General features: G+C 42.3%; 1 protein-coding gene across 5 annotated transcripts in view; it reads left to right on the top strand.

Annotated features, from left to right (window-relative positions):
* LOC121688002 (partitioning defective 3 homolog) overlaps positions 1–15124 on the top strand; it is a 291825-nt gene that overhangs the window by 85754 nt on the left and 190947 nt on the right. For all 5 annotated transcript variants that reach the window (XR_006024477.1, XM_042067282.1, XM_042067284.1 and 2 more), the window contains one exon: positions 1519–1723. Coding sequence is in view for 4 of the 5 variants with exons in the window: in XM_042067282.1 (XP_041923216.1) it covers positions 1519–1723 (205 nt within the window). In the remaining variant the exon portion in view is untranslated. The remainder of the gene's footprint in view (positions 1–1518; positions 1724–15124) is intronic.

The raw sequence follows: 15124 nt of genomic DNA, 5'->3' as shown, positions 1-15124 counted from the left end.
CCAGATATACATGGTGGATGAGGCTGTGTTTAGTCATATTTCGTCACCAAGCAGGCCAATGACTCTTTTCTCAGAGTCTTTGGAGTGAGCTGCCCATTCTCATCAGTAAGGGATGCATCTAGGTTCACTTGTGGCTTTTGCTATGTGGGGATGTGTTTTTTTGGGAGCCCCCAGCCACTAGTGGAGGAGAAACCTGATCTGAAAAGACTCTTCGGAGGCTGGGTTGCAGCTGCCTGAGCTGCCAGGGCAGACTCACTAACTATTCATGGGAGGGCAGTCGATTTTAGGGGGGAAAAGCGAGGCCTTTCAAGAGCCCATAAATAATACATGATTGATAAATGCTTGCCCATTTGATTATGAGTGGGCATAATGTGCATGTGGGAGTAGTGAGGAGAGCCATGGAGTGTACGTGTCTCATGGCTGGGTGTGAAAAAGAACAGAAGTGGGTGTGCATTTGTGTGATGGGAAGATTGAGCATCTCAGGGGAGCCAGCTTGTCTATGTTTGTTTGTGTGTGTGTGTGTGTGTGTGTGTGTGTGTGTTTGTGGTGGGGTGGCTGTGGGTGTGGTTGAAGATCAGTGTTTTTTGTTTTTATATATAATATGAAAGTCATAGCGTGCCTTCCTCTCCCAAATTGAGCAGATGGACATGGTGGACTCAGAATGCTTCTGTATTCTGTATTGCTACTGAATGCTTTAATGTGTTGAAAAAGAAAATGTGGATAGACCATTGGCAGGACACACACACACACACACACACGCACAGAGAGAGAAAGAGACACGCACACGCACAGATACATATAAACACATACACATGCACACACACACACACACACACACACACACACACACAGATACATATACACACACACAAACACGCTTATACACACACACACAAACAAACACCTTTGCATCCTACTGTGGAGATAAAACAAATGTAAGGAAAACAGAACCTGTTTGTATGCTAATACATTTCCCTGTGCTTTAGGAGGAAAATGTACTTGCACACACATACAGTAGGAAAAAAGAAACAAGAAATAACAACTATTCTCTGTTTTGGCACGCATATCCAGAGAGACACTGACATTTTACATTTATATAAATGCTGTTGTAATCCTTGTCCAAGGATTCAGGTGCTGTCTGTTCAACATCATTTTCAACACAGTCCAATCTTATATATTGTGCCATGTTCTGTGCATGGATGGCTCATGCTTTGAATTCAGTATAATGTGCTTTTGGGGCAGATGACCTAACAGATAACTCTAACTACTTAGAGTGGTTGAGTTATGTGTAAGTTATGTTATGTGCTATGTGATCAAGTGTGGGAAGTGGCCAGACACATACTATTTTGCAAATAAAGTCATAAAGGCCAGACACATACTGTCTTGCAAATAAACACATACTATTTTGCAAATCAAGTTATAAAAGCTTGAGTTTGCAGGAAACCTAGACGTTGCAAATTGCTTCCACAATGCCACCTCAAGTTCCCTTACTGAATGCTGTGTCTGTTTTCCCTCCAGCTGGTGGCGGTGTACGAGGAGCAGGATCCTCACCACGGTGGCGACGGTACAAGTGCCAGCTCCACAGGCACTCAGAGCCCTGACCTGTTTGCGGCCAGCGGTGGAGGTGGCGGCGGAGCGGAGCTCAATTCTAGCACCATGTCGGCCTTCCAGCCCTATCAGGCAGCCAGCGAGATCGAGGTCACGCCCTCGGCTCTCAGAAGCAGTAAGTGTCATCTTGTTACTTCACTCATGACACTTGAGTCACTAAGTTAGTAAATCCACTGCAATCCCAGAGAGGTACACAATCATTCTACACAGCCAATCACTACCACTCAGCTCACATGGCCTTTGGATGGGGAGGAGGCCTGATGTCAGATGTGACCTTCTCTGACCTTGACCCTTGACCTTCTCTGTTTTAAGATCTGTGTTAAACCATATTGCTGGATTTTTTTAGTATTTCACCAGTCTCTGCAAGTTGATAGTGTATTCAGTTCAATTAATTATTGTGAATGTTTTAGGGAGAACTTTTCTGCAAGTGTATTGGACAAGCTTCACCCAGCGGACATTTCTTTGTGTTAGAGGTGGACTGAGATTGCCCTTGACAGTGGTGAGTTGAGTGGGCAGGTGGAATCATCCAGGGGACTGTGGTTCTCTGGTCGGAACACTCTATCATGCATGAGCAGGCAACAAAATTCACCAGCCAACTGACAGCTCAAACATTTTCCCAGTTTAGACACACACACACACACACACACACACACACACACACACACACACACACACACACACACACACACACAAACACATACATACACACAAACTCAAATGCTCACTCACCCAAACACGTCCAAAGGAAAAATGGACAGTGTGAAAGGGAAAAAATAGACTCTTGTTCTGTTTTCCTATCCTATCCAATGTCCCCACATGCCTAGGTCATCTGAATGCAGATAGATTTGCTCTGCTCAGTGGGTGAGCTATAAGTGTCCTTGCCCACTGAACACTGTCTCACATTTATGGAGATTGTTACAACACCCAGCGTGTTGCAGATGTTTGTGGAATCTGCATGTGTTTGATGTCTGCAAAAGTATATGGAGGCTCACGGAATCTGTTGCTATTTCTCTTATCTGTCAATCTTCCTCCTTTTCTACCCTTCCCTTGATCTATTTTCTCTTTCATTCTCTCTCTGTATTGCACTCTATTGCTCGCACTGCCTGCATGAGAGCCATAACAGCCGAGGATGTTGTGGTGTTTTCCGAGGCCTCTTTTTGAACCATTCTTTGTTTGTTAACCATTCTTTGTTTGTTGTTACTGTCACAAAAGCTGGCACAGAGCGAGGTCTGGTATAGCTCTGATTCAACATGTGAACTTTCACCTCTGATATGAGTGCTGTCAGCGGGACTTCTGTGTTTCATCCCTCCATTATTGTGCTCTAATTCCAGTATCTCTTTCTGTCTCTCTCTCTCTTTCTTTCTCTCTCTCTCTATCTCTGTCTCTCTCTCTCTCTGTCTCTCTCTCTCTCTCTTTCTCTATCTCTGTCTCTCTCTCAATCTCTCTCTTTCTTTGTCTCTCTCTCGTGCTCTCTTTCCCTCCTCCCGTTCTTTGTTAGTCCCCCTTGCGATTTTATCTAGCTCCCTGGTTTAGTTAGTCTCATATCAGCCAGTAATAAATAATCTTTGTTTTTGCAAAGATTTTGGCTAAAGCATGGTTTATAGTATATCTCTCTTACAGAGAGGCAAAATGTACATAAACAATATTAAAAGAGCTCAGTTGTTTGCAGTGGAGTGGATAAAAACAAAGTAGCCATTTGAAACACAGAAAAGATGTAATCAGTATTGGCAGAGTGCTGGTCTCTCGTTTACCTTGTGTTGTGTTTGTAGTGTGATCTATTGAAGGTGACTGCACTCACCACTGATTTGAGAGCTTGTGCTGACTGTGGGTCTTTATTGATGTTTGAAGAGAACATTTCCTCCTCACTCTATGGCCAATTATTTAGCATTGAGCATTGAGTCAATAGTAGCCACTTCATATTAAGTGCATACTAAAACCATTTGACTGGATGGTGCTGCTGCCAAGTGAGTTTTTGCATTCAGTTGTTTAAATGACTTCTAAGTGTCCTTTTTTCTTGCCCATTCTTTCATCATTTGTCCTAAGATGGCCACTCCGAAACATACTACAGTTCCATGCAATAAGGACATACCATCTTTAAAACCACACGGAGCTAAATTATAGTTTACTTTCAGTCTTTGGGCTGATTAAGGTCGAAAGGTAGGGTTGATTAAGGTCGAAAGGTAGGGTTGATTAAGGTAGAAATAATCATCATCTCTCCCTCTCTTCCATGCCCCGCCCCCTGTGTACCTCACACGGTCAGCAACCTCCAATTACGCTACCAAGTTTAGTAGATTGAAGATAGATGTCTGTCTGTGTGTAAGCGTTTGTGTTGATTTGAATGAATGAATGCATTTCTGTCTGCCAAAGCGTGTGGTTTTTCTCCGAGACCTGGGACCTACAAACACATCAAAAGTGACAATGACAGCAGTCAGACATGAAATTACACTCGCATTGCCTCTCCAGCCTGATCTCTGAAGCGGAGGAGACTGGAATTCGGGAATAATCAGTTCTGTGCAGTTATTGATAAGCTCTCCCCCTTTTGTGCTCTTAGGAGGCAGATTTCTTTTTACATTATAATACCAGAATATCCAGAGCAGGTCAGCCGACTAATGATTAGATTGGAGATGAGATGTAAATTGCAGTAATGAATGTAATGTGCCTGTAATTATAAGGAATGAGGACCATTCTACTTGCTGAGCCTGAATGTATAATTTTGCCCGCACAAAAAAAAGACACACAAAAAAAAAATCAAATTTTAAAATAATTCCACTAGCAGGGAATAATAATGATGTTAACTTCTGTGTTACTTGTTTTAGGTTTCCTTGCTTAGACACTCTCCCCCTTTCTTCCTCAGTCTTGTCAGTTCAGGAGCCTGTGCTAGTTCATATTCATAAGAGTGTGGGTGTATTAAAGCAGCAGTTCAGGCCCAGGTGTGACTGAAGTTTCTGGGGAGAAGTCTCAGGTGGCTTTGGGCTTTGGAAATGCCTGGTTCTCATTAGCAGAGGAGAGTGCAGGGTTCTCATGCTCTTCCCTGGGGCACCCTCACTGGCATGGTGCCTTGGTCTCTGGAACTCTGGAGCTTACCTTCTCTCTCTTTCCCCCTCTCTCTCTCTATCCCTCTCTCCCTCTCCCCCCCCTCTCTCTCTCTCCCCCCTCTCTCTCTCTCTCCCCCTCTCTCTCTCTCATATCATTCACAGGGCACATCGCATTCTCTTCATATCTCTCTCCTCTAAATTGTTTTTGACGGTTGCCCCACCCAGCAAAATAGCTCAGTTGCTGTGCCAGTGTCACTATTAACTAGAGTGCCATTTGCAACACAGTGATGTAAATCCCAGATATTGCACAGTGACACATAGACAACCACAACAATGAAACCACCACCACAATCAACAGTAGGGAGTGGAAATGGCCAGGGTTATTCTATATCAATCAGTCAAACAGTTTATTATGTTCATAATAATATATCCTTATTATAGTCCATACGGATAACTTTTATTTTGTCCAGCAGCAGGGTTTTTATGCCAATGCGCTTTTTGCTGGTCACATTCTGTCTGGCTGTCTTCCAGCCTGTGGTGAAGAATATCAATGTGGTGACAAATTACTGGCCTCCCCTTCCCACACTGAATCACTGCAATGACATGCCGGGCTCGTCAACCATTAAGAGATTGCCTGCTGAGGAAAAAAGTGTGGACACCTGTGGGCAGGCCAACATTTATCTAATCAATTTTGTTAGTGGCTGGCCACTGGGATGCCTCAATCTCCCATTGAGGCCACATGGAAGTCATTAAAGGACATGCAGGTAGGCAGCAACTCCCAAAGAAGGGGGATTGGATACATTGCAGAGAGAGGAAGGGGGAAAGAGACAGATACCTACAACCGAGATGCAACTAATTTATCCCCGAGTGCCATACCATACCATACCATACCATAGCATACCATACCATACCATACCATACCATACCATACCATACCGGTGATAGTTACTTGGAAATGTGTCTTGATACTATGATAACACGTCTTATGTTGTATATCTATGTATTTGATGACCCAGTGCATTTGTGGGATGTTTTATGTTGAGTTATGTTAAACCTTACGTTTTTCTTATTTTTCTTCAGAAATGCTTGTAAGAGTAAGAGAGAACAAATAACAGTTTGTCTCTAGCTGTGGATGTCCCAAGAAGGAATCTAGAATGCTAAAATACACTTTTGTCGGGATTAAGGTTTGCTCAGGGTTGGGCGGTTGCTCAGGTCTATGTGAATTGAGTCCAATGGATGTTCTATACAGAAATATCCTTGTGTTCAAGTCTCAAATTATTTTGGAATATGTCCAACATATTTTTGTAAACATAACTTATGACCTACTTTGGGATAAATCTCTCACCTTGTCATTTTCTCTCTGCCTCCTGCCCCTTCTCATCTTGGTTGAAAGAAGGCCTTACTTCAGTTTAAAAAAAAAACAAAAAAAAAACACTGGCTACAAGTGCTCAATTGCTCATTTCATCTTCTCTGTCTGCCCTTCAAAAAGTTTTGCTCACTGCTGGTTCAAATAAATCGCCAAGGAGTGCCATGACGCACATCTGCTGAAGGGAATTTTCCCAAGCACTCTGCTGTTCAGTGTTGCAAATTCAACCAAGCAATGCATGCAATCCTGCCATGATATTGCTTCATTATGCATTTTTGAAATGCTCAAAGCTCCTGGTAGAGAAACACTGCAGTTTTGGGTCAACGTTATCTCGCTGCCAAACAAAGTGTCTTTTGGACACTGGTCATTAAATCTGTTCCAGTTGTGATCCTGGATCACCATTCTGTTGGTAACATACTTTATTTTTTTATTTTTATTTTATATATATATATATTTTTTGGGCTTTTTGGCCTTTATTCGGATAGGACAGTGAAGACAGACAGGAAGGAGTGGGAGCGAGAGATGGGGTGGGATTGGGACATGACCGCAGGCCGGACTCGAACCTGGGTCCCCGTGGGCACTTGGACCCGTACATGGTATGGGCGCTGTAGCCTGTTGCGCCACAGCGCCCCCGGTAACATACTTTTTAAAGCAGATGCCTTCTTCAAGGGGCTTGTTGACCATTTATGGAGTTATTGTAGGTGTTATCTGTTATTTATTCTATTGCAGTTACAATATAGCACTATATTTAGTACCATTGTTACCAAGGCAATTGCTACAAAGACAGTTTAACAGCACAGACATCCAGTTTAAAGTTTGAGTCGTGGTACCACTTCAGTGCAGCTGTGAAGTGGTGTGCTCTACTTCACTTGTACAACCCTACAGTATGTTTGTACCTTATCTTTTTAGCTTCTTCGCCATGTCACAGCCTAGTGTGATTCAAACTTCTCATATCATATTCAGGGGCACCTCCAGGCTCTTATCTCTGTTAACCGACTTTCCAAAAAAGTACAGCAGACATGGGAATGGTAAAACAGCCTAATGGGGGGTGAAGAGTCTGAGGACCCACAAATCAGTGCTTCGTTGGTTTAGAAATGAGAAAAAGTGGTGATATATTGCAGAGGTCTTGTTAAGTCCGCTCCCTCTTGTTCTCAGTGGAAGCTTCCAGTAGATCATTAGCAATGTCACGGAGTCACGTGCGTCCACACACTTCTGTGTCTCTGCAGCCCATTAATTCAAAGCCTCAGTACAAAGCCCAGCCCTCAAAATGTGTGGGTTTGTGAATTTAAATGAAGATGGTGTCAAATCCACTTTCTGTTGCCTCCCACCCCCCTCTGCTTTGTAAATGAATAGCAGGACTACATATACATTCATACATGCTCATATACCAACACAACACAAATGATACTGCGTATGTTGTCATATTGTTGTGCTACCATCTCTGTCTCCCATCTTTACTTTTTTCTTCTCCCCTTCTCTTCTCTTCTCTACTCTACTCATGCCTCTCTGAGTGTGAGCAGTCTAATTGGGGATTAGACTGTTCAGACCTTCATTACTCTGCAAATGGTTTTGATGAGATTGCTCCCCATTTCGGGTTCCCTTTCAGGGCTAAATATGCGGATGAAACTCCCTTCAGCAAACAAGGGGCCTCTCTCTCTCTCTCTCTCTCTCTCTCTCTCTCTCTATCTCTATCTCTCTCTCTCTGTCTCTCCCCTTTCTCTCTCAATCTCTCTCTCTCTCTCTCTCTCTCTCTCTCTCTCTCTCTCTCTCTCTCTCTCTATCTCTCTCTCTCTCTCTCTCTCTCTCTCTCTCTCTCTCTCTCTCTCTCTGTCTCTCCCCTTTCTCTCTCTCTCTCTCTCTCTCTCTCTCTCTCTCTCTATCTCTATCTCTCTCTCTGTCTCTCCCCTTTCTCTCTCAATCTCTCTCTCTCTCTCTCTCTCTCTCTCTCTCTCTCTCTCTCTGTCTCTCTCTCTCTATCTCTCTCTCTCTGTCTCTCCCCTTTCTCTCTCAATCTCTCTGTGAAACTTTGTGCTGCTTTTGTTTGATCCTTTCATCCATAGCCAGTAGACCATCCCAAAAAAGCCCACTAAGATGAGTTATTAGCCTCTTAGCTGTGTGGAGTATGAACATAAGGAGGATAGGCAAATACAACACTCTCTTTCACTTAGAAGCTTGGGCTGTGGAGAGAGGTTGCCACATATTCACCTTATTCCGCCACACCCATTTTAAAAATGTATTTTCGGCTAGTTCCGGCTAATTAGCTTCATTGGGATAACACGGCAGAAGAGGATGGAGAGGCTAACTTGGGAGGAAATGAAAAATGCCATTAGGAGGTCAGATGGCAAAATTGTACTTCGCCACCCAAGGCTATTCACCTCTACGGAGTGAATAGGTGATATGTGGCGGTGGCCTCCTGTATTGTATGGAGATATATTTTAGAGACGGACTGGGCATATTCAGCACAGTATGTCAATACATAATTTTCATAATATGTTCTTATAAAGTGCTTTCTTTATTTTTACCCAAATCCCAATGCATTATCTGATTATTTACTGTCTAAAATGCTAAAACCAAAACTCTTACTGCGGGCGTATTACAGAAACTTCCTAACTCGCAAATCCTATCTTATCTGTTTGGTATTAAGAAAGTCATTACAGAACAGCCGCTCCTAAGTCAGTGTTCTCCTCACTTCAGATAGGATAGGTGTATTACAGAAATGTCTTAAGTCACCAAAATCCTAAATAAACGTTCCTAACTTGAGGATGACCCATAACATATGATGCCAGTCATTTCGATATAACTCTTCTATTTTAGTGTATCACAATGGATGTACTGCCAAGGAGAAGTTCATACACAACGTGGGCAAAGATGGCGCCCCTCGTGTTTGCGCGTGTTTGCGCGTGGAAAAAGGTGAATAGAGATTCTCACTTAATTGTTGACCAAGAACTCTTGATATATTTTGGTGAACATCACATGAGGAGATGAGGACTTTCTATGGACCCTTTCAAGAGAGTTCCATTATCAGCATCATAGTTGGCCCCACAAGACTTCCTTTTTAACATTCCATATGTTATCTTAATGCAGAGGAAGTAGATTGGGGCCCAAATAGAATGTTCAAGCATTGTTTTTGTTTACCTTGTTGAAAGGGTCTATTGAGGTCACATAGCTGTTTTAAAGCTCTACTGTTCCCTCGCCTCTATACATTTCACTAGTGGCGAGTTTCTCCACAGCACATTTGCCCTTTGAATAACTGATGTTGGTCTGAATTATTTTTAGTTTTTTTTCTTGTGTATGGTATATAATGGAGGTGCTGATGACCTCCCATTGTTTCTGACTGTATCTCAAAATCCCCATAGCTCCAACAACACAAACAAGGCCCATTTGCATTCAAGATGGTTTGGAATTAATGCTGCCCATGGTGGCTTTGGTAAGGTCCACGGGTCCAAGGACTTTGTAACCTTCTTTGCCTCAGGGCTGTTTAAATTTACTGCCCATATTACCCTTTTCCTCTGCCTCATTTTGTATCCAGGAAGTACACCTGCTTAGCAAACTGTAGTTTAGTAAAAGGTCTCCCTGTACACCCTCAACTTATGATGTGAGACAAGTTTATCCTTGGCTCCACAATGCCTCTGAGCACAGAACTAATCCACCCATTCCAAATGAGACCCGCATCATATTTTCAGCCAACCCATACACAGATCAACCCAGAGATAAGTTGTCTGTGTAGAATCAGGGGGAAACTCCAGGCTAATGAATCATTAAAATAATGCTGTTTTTGGCCTGGAAAATCACATGCTTTGATCTTGTGCAAACATTTTTCTCTCAATCCCCTTCGTTTTACTTTGTTTTTCTAGCTTAGCTCTGTCAACAAAGCCACCAGATATGGATCTGTATCCAATATGGAAACCAGAGGGAGTAATTGATTTGACAGTGTTCAGAGTTTTAACGAATAACCTGGCTCAAATTTCTCCTACTTTCTGAAACTAGATCAGGAACGACTGCCTTTGGTTAGGTGTCATGCCATCCAGTGCCATCATACTACTCCTTTTGGAACTATTAATTGATGATATTTTGCCTTGACACACAGTGTTTTTGTATGTGTAAATAGTCAGTTTCAGTTGTTTTCCTAGTTTTGCTCTTGTTAGATTCATTCTTCATAGGCCTAGGTGAAAAGAACACATCTTGTTCAATTGTTTTTGTGGTTTCATTGTTTAGATTGTTTCTTTTTGATTGACTTATGTTGCAAGTTTGTTGCATAGATTTGAACTACCTACCCTGCTTGCTGGTCTCTTCTTTTTTATTTATTTATTTCTCAGTGGAACCCAGAGTGGTAAGGCTGCTTTGTGATTGCAGTGTTGTGGCGTGTTGGTGGAGACACACTGAGTCACACAGTGCAACAGTGGGGGCTTAATCGAGTCAGAGCACTCTTGCTTCACTGATGAGCCCAAATTGGGGTTGACAGATCGGACAACCTGATGAGTTATCTGTGGGGGTAAACAGACCCCCATCGGCTTGACCTCCTCCATATTGCCTGCCAGTTCCTAACCCAGCACAACAGCCTCAATGGGCTAAGGTGTTTCACTTTCTCACTTTCTCAATGGTTATTCCAGTTACTGCCTCTACATTTTCAGAACCACCCAATTTTCAGAGCATATTTTCTCGCTCATCTTTCCATTCAGTTTTATTCAGTTTATTCCCAAGTTTTATGTAATGCAAATGACCCATAATTTAAAAATACCCAGAGACCCGTACAAACACTCACCCACTTACCTAATTCAATACCATAATTATTTTTTCCCTACATTTTCCACATACCTTCCAATGTGATTTTGAGTGTGTATCATTGGCAAAGTTTACATGCACACCATGTTCGGATTAAGGTTTATGCTTTGGTTAAGGCAATATTCAGAATAATACGTTTACATGCGCAGTAGATGGTTAAAAGCTATAGGAATATTTCTGTTTACATGTTAATTGGCGTATTCCGAATAAACCAGTGGCACACACAGTAGTAGTCGTAGTAGTAGGAGAGTCATGATGTCTCAACGATCTCCGTCCCAGAATTTCATCCATGGCTGTGAAATAGATGAAATTGGTTTGATTAAAACCGCTATCATTTTGCTTTTTAGCCTTTTTAGCTTAACCCATTTACTCCTAAAATGCCTGCTAAAAACGTCTATAGAATCCTATGGTTTTCTAGACTAAATAGCCTTATTTCCTAAGGGGTTTTCTGAAAAAATACTAAGAATTGTCAACGTCTACCAAAACCTTTATATCTAAGCCTCTGTACACCTAGAAACATGAAATAAAAAGCATGCTGCGCTACGCAGCAACCAGCGGGAGATTCATTGTTGCGCTATGCAGCAACCGGCAGGAGATAGAATGTTGCGTCATGCAGCATCCAGCACGAATGGGTTAATAGGCCGCCTTTTGGGTTTTCATACTCCTACGCAATCAGAATATTGTCGCTTTTCCAATGAATGCAGTAATATGGTGTGCATTTAAGCATAGTCAATGTCGTACATCAGCAGTAGAGTTTTTGCACAGATACATGTTATGTATAGATACGGTTCTTTTTACAAAGATCTTTACCATATCTTGCCAATGTCCACACCAAGACCAATATCCATTAATATACATGTAGGTGTCATCTTCCTGTTATTCTACACTGCACTGGTTCAGCTCTATATACAAAGCATTATATAGCAGGCCAGAAATGAACTCTGGCATTGGTGCTATTGTCACAGAAATGGTTCGGAAACTGCTTTAGTAAATTGTCTTTGAATCCCATTCTGTCAGGTGGACTCTGCATGAGTGCCTCTGTTTGTATGTGAATTGTGAAGGTAAATGTTCTCAGATTGAGTGTTTCATGGAATGACATTTTCATCGTGATTTCCCCGCAATGCAGCTTTTGATAGTGGAATTACTTTGTTTATGTCATTCGCGCATTAATGGCTGCCTGTGCAGATGGCTTCAGTTGTTGTATACAGTGCCACTCACTCCTCCTCTCCTCAGGTTGTGCAGTTCAGCTCACCTTTAGAGCCTCTGTACCTCTGTAATGAGCTGTGTAATGACGCTTATAATCACAACCAACATTGGGGCTGTCCCATACAGAGGTAGATTTATAACATATGGGTGAAAGCACCAGAGCCCCAAGGTGACCCCTCCTGGGGCCTGTAAAAATACTTGCCCTTTATGATATTTACTCGATTTAGCAGCTTCCTGTGTAGGCACAGCAGGACTGTTTGCTTTGCTGATTGAAAACCTCTCGAGATGGTGAGAGACTACATTCCAGTCGGAATGTGGCTGGTTGAGACGTACGTGTATGAGCTTGGTGTCACTTTGATTGGCCTCCTCTGTGTGAATGCCAACTCTGTACCCAGCATGTGGGGAACGTCAACCTAGATGAGTCAGGTCTCATTTAGACTGAAGGCACACTGACCACTTGGCCTTTTTCTCCTCAGATCTCTTTTTAGCACTTGGTCATTCCCATTCCTCTTGCTGTTTTTTTCATTCTGTTCCTCGCCTGTCGTTATTTCCAGACCCCAGCACCGTCTATGTATCCATGTTTCTCACTTTTATTACCATCAAGTTCATCTGTCATGTGCTTGTCATATTGTGGTTTTTGAAATTATTCTGTGCTGACTTCTCCTCTACAGATCTCTGTCAACCCTCCTCTTTCTTCTTCTGTCTTGTCCTTCTGCTGTTCTCTTCTGTTCTATGCTGATGCGCTCTACTCTGTAAATATAGCTAGCATTATGTCCATTTTTGTTGTTGTTGTGTTTTCATTTGGTAGCACATGGTCCTTTATTTTAGGCATAAACATTTATGCAGTCATAGTTCACATTAATGTTCTCTTTCTGTGGCAGCTGAGAAAACATAGTGTCACAGTCTCAAACCTGTTCTTATATCTACACCTCCCTTGTTCCCTCTATACCCAAAGTGCTGGATTTTATTTAGCCTACCAAGAGAATTCTTAAAGGAGTTATTTTTGAGGTTAGCAGAAATTGCATTGTGGGAGTTTTTTTGTTTTTTTTTAAAAAGTCTCCCTCTTAGCATTTCTCTTATATTTTATTCATTTTTACTTCCCGCAAGCTTTCCTTCTTCTCATGAATCACAACCCTTTGAAAGTTTCAGTGCACTGAGTGGACAAGTTGCTTGTGCTCAATCAGAAATGATATCCAGAGGTGCTACATCATATCTCCCGGTGAAGGAAGTAGACATTTACTGCTGAAGTGAATCAGCCTAAAACATAAAGCAACTCGGACACTAGTCTGCCAGTCACTCTGTATCCCTCTTGGCCTCTTCACTCTTTTCTCTGTCTCTGCTTTCAGTCCAGTCTATGTGTCTGTCCTGATCAGCATTCACATACATTAGTGTGCTCCAGCGCATTCTGCTGGCATACAGTCAGAAGCTCTTCTCCTTTGGCAGGTAACCGGAACAAGGACAAACCGGTCACACCAGCAATTTAACTGATTGGAAGTGGAAAGTAATATATTAGAGAGCCCTGTTGCTGAAGTTGAACTTTATTGTATGTTATTAGAGTAGACTTGAGAGAGATGTGGAGAGAGCATGGGATTGGTGCCACTGGGAATGAACTTAGCCTCACCAATCTATGCAATGTACTTGATGCATATTCTAACGAAGAGTTCAAGCAGGATCCTTGTTGTATTGTTTTTGCTAGTCACTGGGAGAGAGATATGCACAGTTGATACTACAGGATGCTTACCCAGGTACTGTATGCGACTCAGCTTGACCGTGTGGGGATAGGTAGAAGGAGAGCTGACCCCTGCTACAATTCTAGGCTGTGGCAGAAAAGAACCCCCCCCCCCCCCATCTGATTACAGGCTCTCGGGGTAGCACAGATCGATGGGCACTTTGTCTTAAGTGGTCATGTAGGTTAATAAACAGGGGAGGGGACTAGCCAATTTCTGGGCATTGCACTTATCTCTTTAGTCTTTAAGACCTTTTATTGGTGGGAGACTACAAAGGACATGCAGGAGAAGACAAAAGGATAAGTAAATGTCAGAAGAGGCGGTGTGAATAGGGATAGGGAATGTGATAAGGATTGTGCAGAAACTCATGAAAGGATACCATTTTTCCTTATTTGGTCACTTCATATATGGCTGCTATGTCTTGACATACTGGAAGGCTGACGGATAATATATCTGTAAAATTACTGGAATATAAGAATCTAGGTAATTTAAAACAGACCAATTCAGTCTAATGCACGCAAGGAATTTCAGCATATGTGGCTGTAATCTGCAGCAAGCTTTGATGAAAGTAGAAACAAACAAGCTAGCAAATAAATGCCTAGGCTTTGAAAGCCACCTGTTCCTGTTATGTGTTCAAAGGAACTCCAAGCAGCCACTTTGTGAATTCCATATTTGTTCATGTCAGTGAAGAACAAAAATTACAGAAAAAAGAAAAAATGTGTTGTTTCTATTCTCCTCCTCCTTCTTCTCCTGCTTTATGTTCGCTTTTGGCCTCATCTTCTGTGTGACCCAGGACATCTGGTCAGCATTTCAGCATTTCCCATAGTCTCTTCCCATTCTCACAGCCCAAAGCTTGAGGAATTCCAGAGGCAACTTGAATTTTGCCTTCTTTGGAATGGAAATTAGGGATGTGAAAAAAAGCTGCAAGAAAGAAAAACAGATGAAATAAAATCTTTTCATTTTTATTTTTCTCTTTACAATCAGCAGACAGGCCCAGGACAAGGCTACCCAGTCTAGTGGTCAGATTCCATTATTACACAATATAAATGCCTGTCTGTCTGTTTTTTGGTCACTGGATAGGCATCAGAGACCTCCGTATATTATGGCGCTGGCCATTTCCTGCTGGTGCTCAGGCTGGGTTCAATTCCCAGAGTGCAATCCTGACGGACGCAATTTGTAATGAAATTTAGGGAGGTGAAAGCTACATGCAGATGCCATTCAATTCCCATTCTATATCCCCAGTGCTTTGTACCGTGTCCAACACTGTCTGGCCTTGTTGGTAATTATCTAATATCAACCTTGGGGTGGAATGGGAGTTCTACAATTACAGATCCTCAGAGAAAGATGTCATTAAAGCGTTGAACTGCATGTGAACTGACCACTGGCTGGGGAAGTGTATT

This window comes from Alosa sapidissima, chromosome 17, assembly GCF_018492685.1.
Source record: "Alosa sapidissima isolate fAloSap1 chromosome 17, fAloSap1.pri, whole genome shotgun sequence".
Classification (NCBI taxonomy): domain Eukaryota; kingdom Metazoa; phylum Chordata; class Actinopteri; order Clupeiformes; family Clupeidae; genus Alosa; species Alosa sapidissima.
The sequence above is the reverse complement of the archived record's forward strand: the minus strand, read 5'-3'. Positions and strand labels throughout refer to the sequence as shown.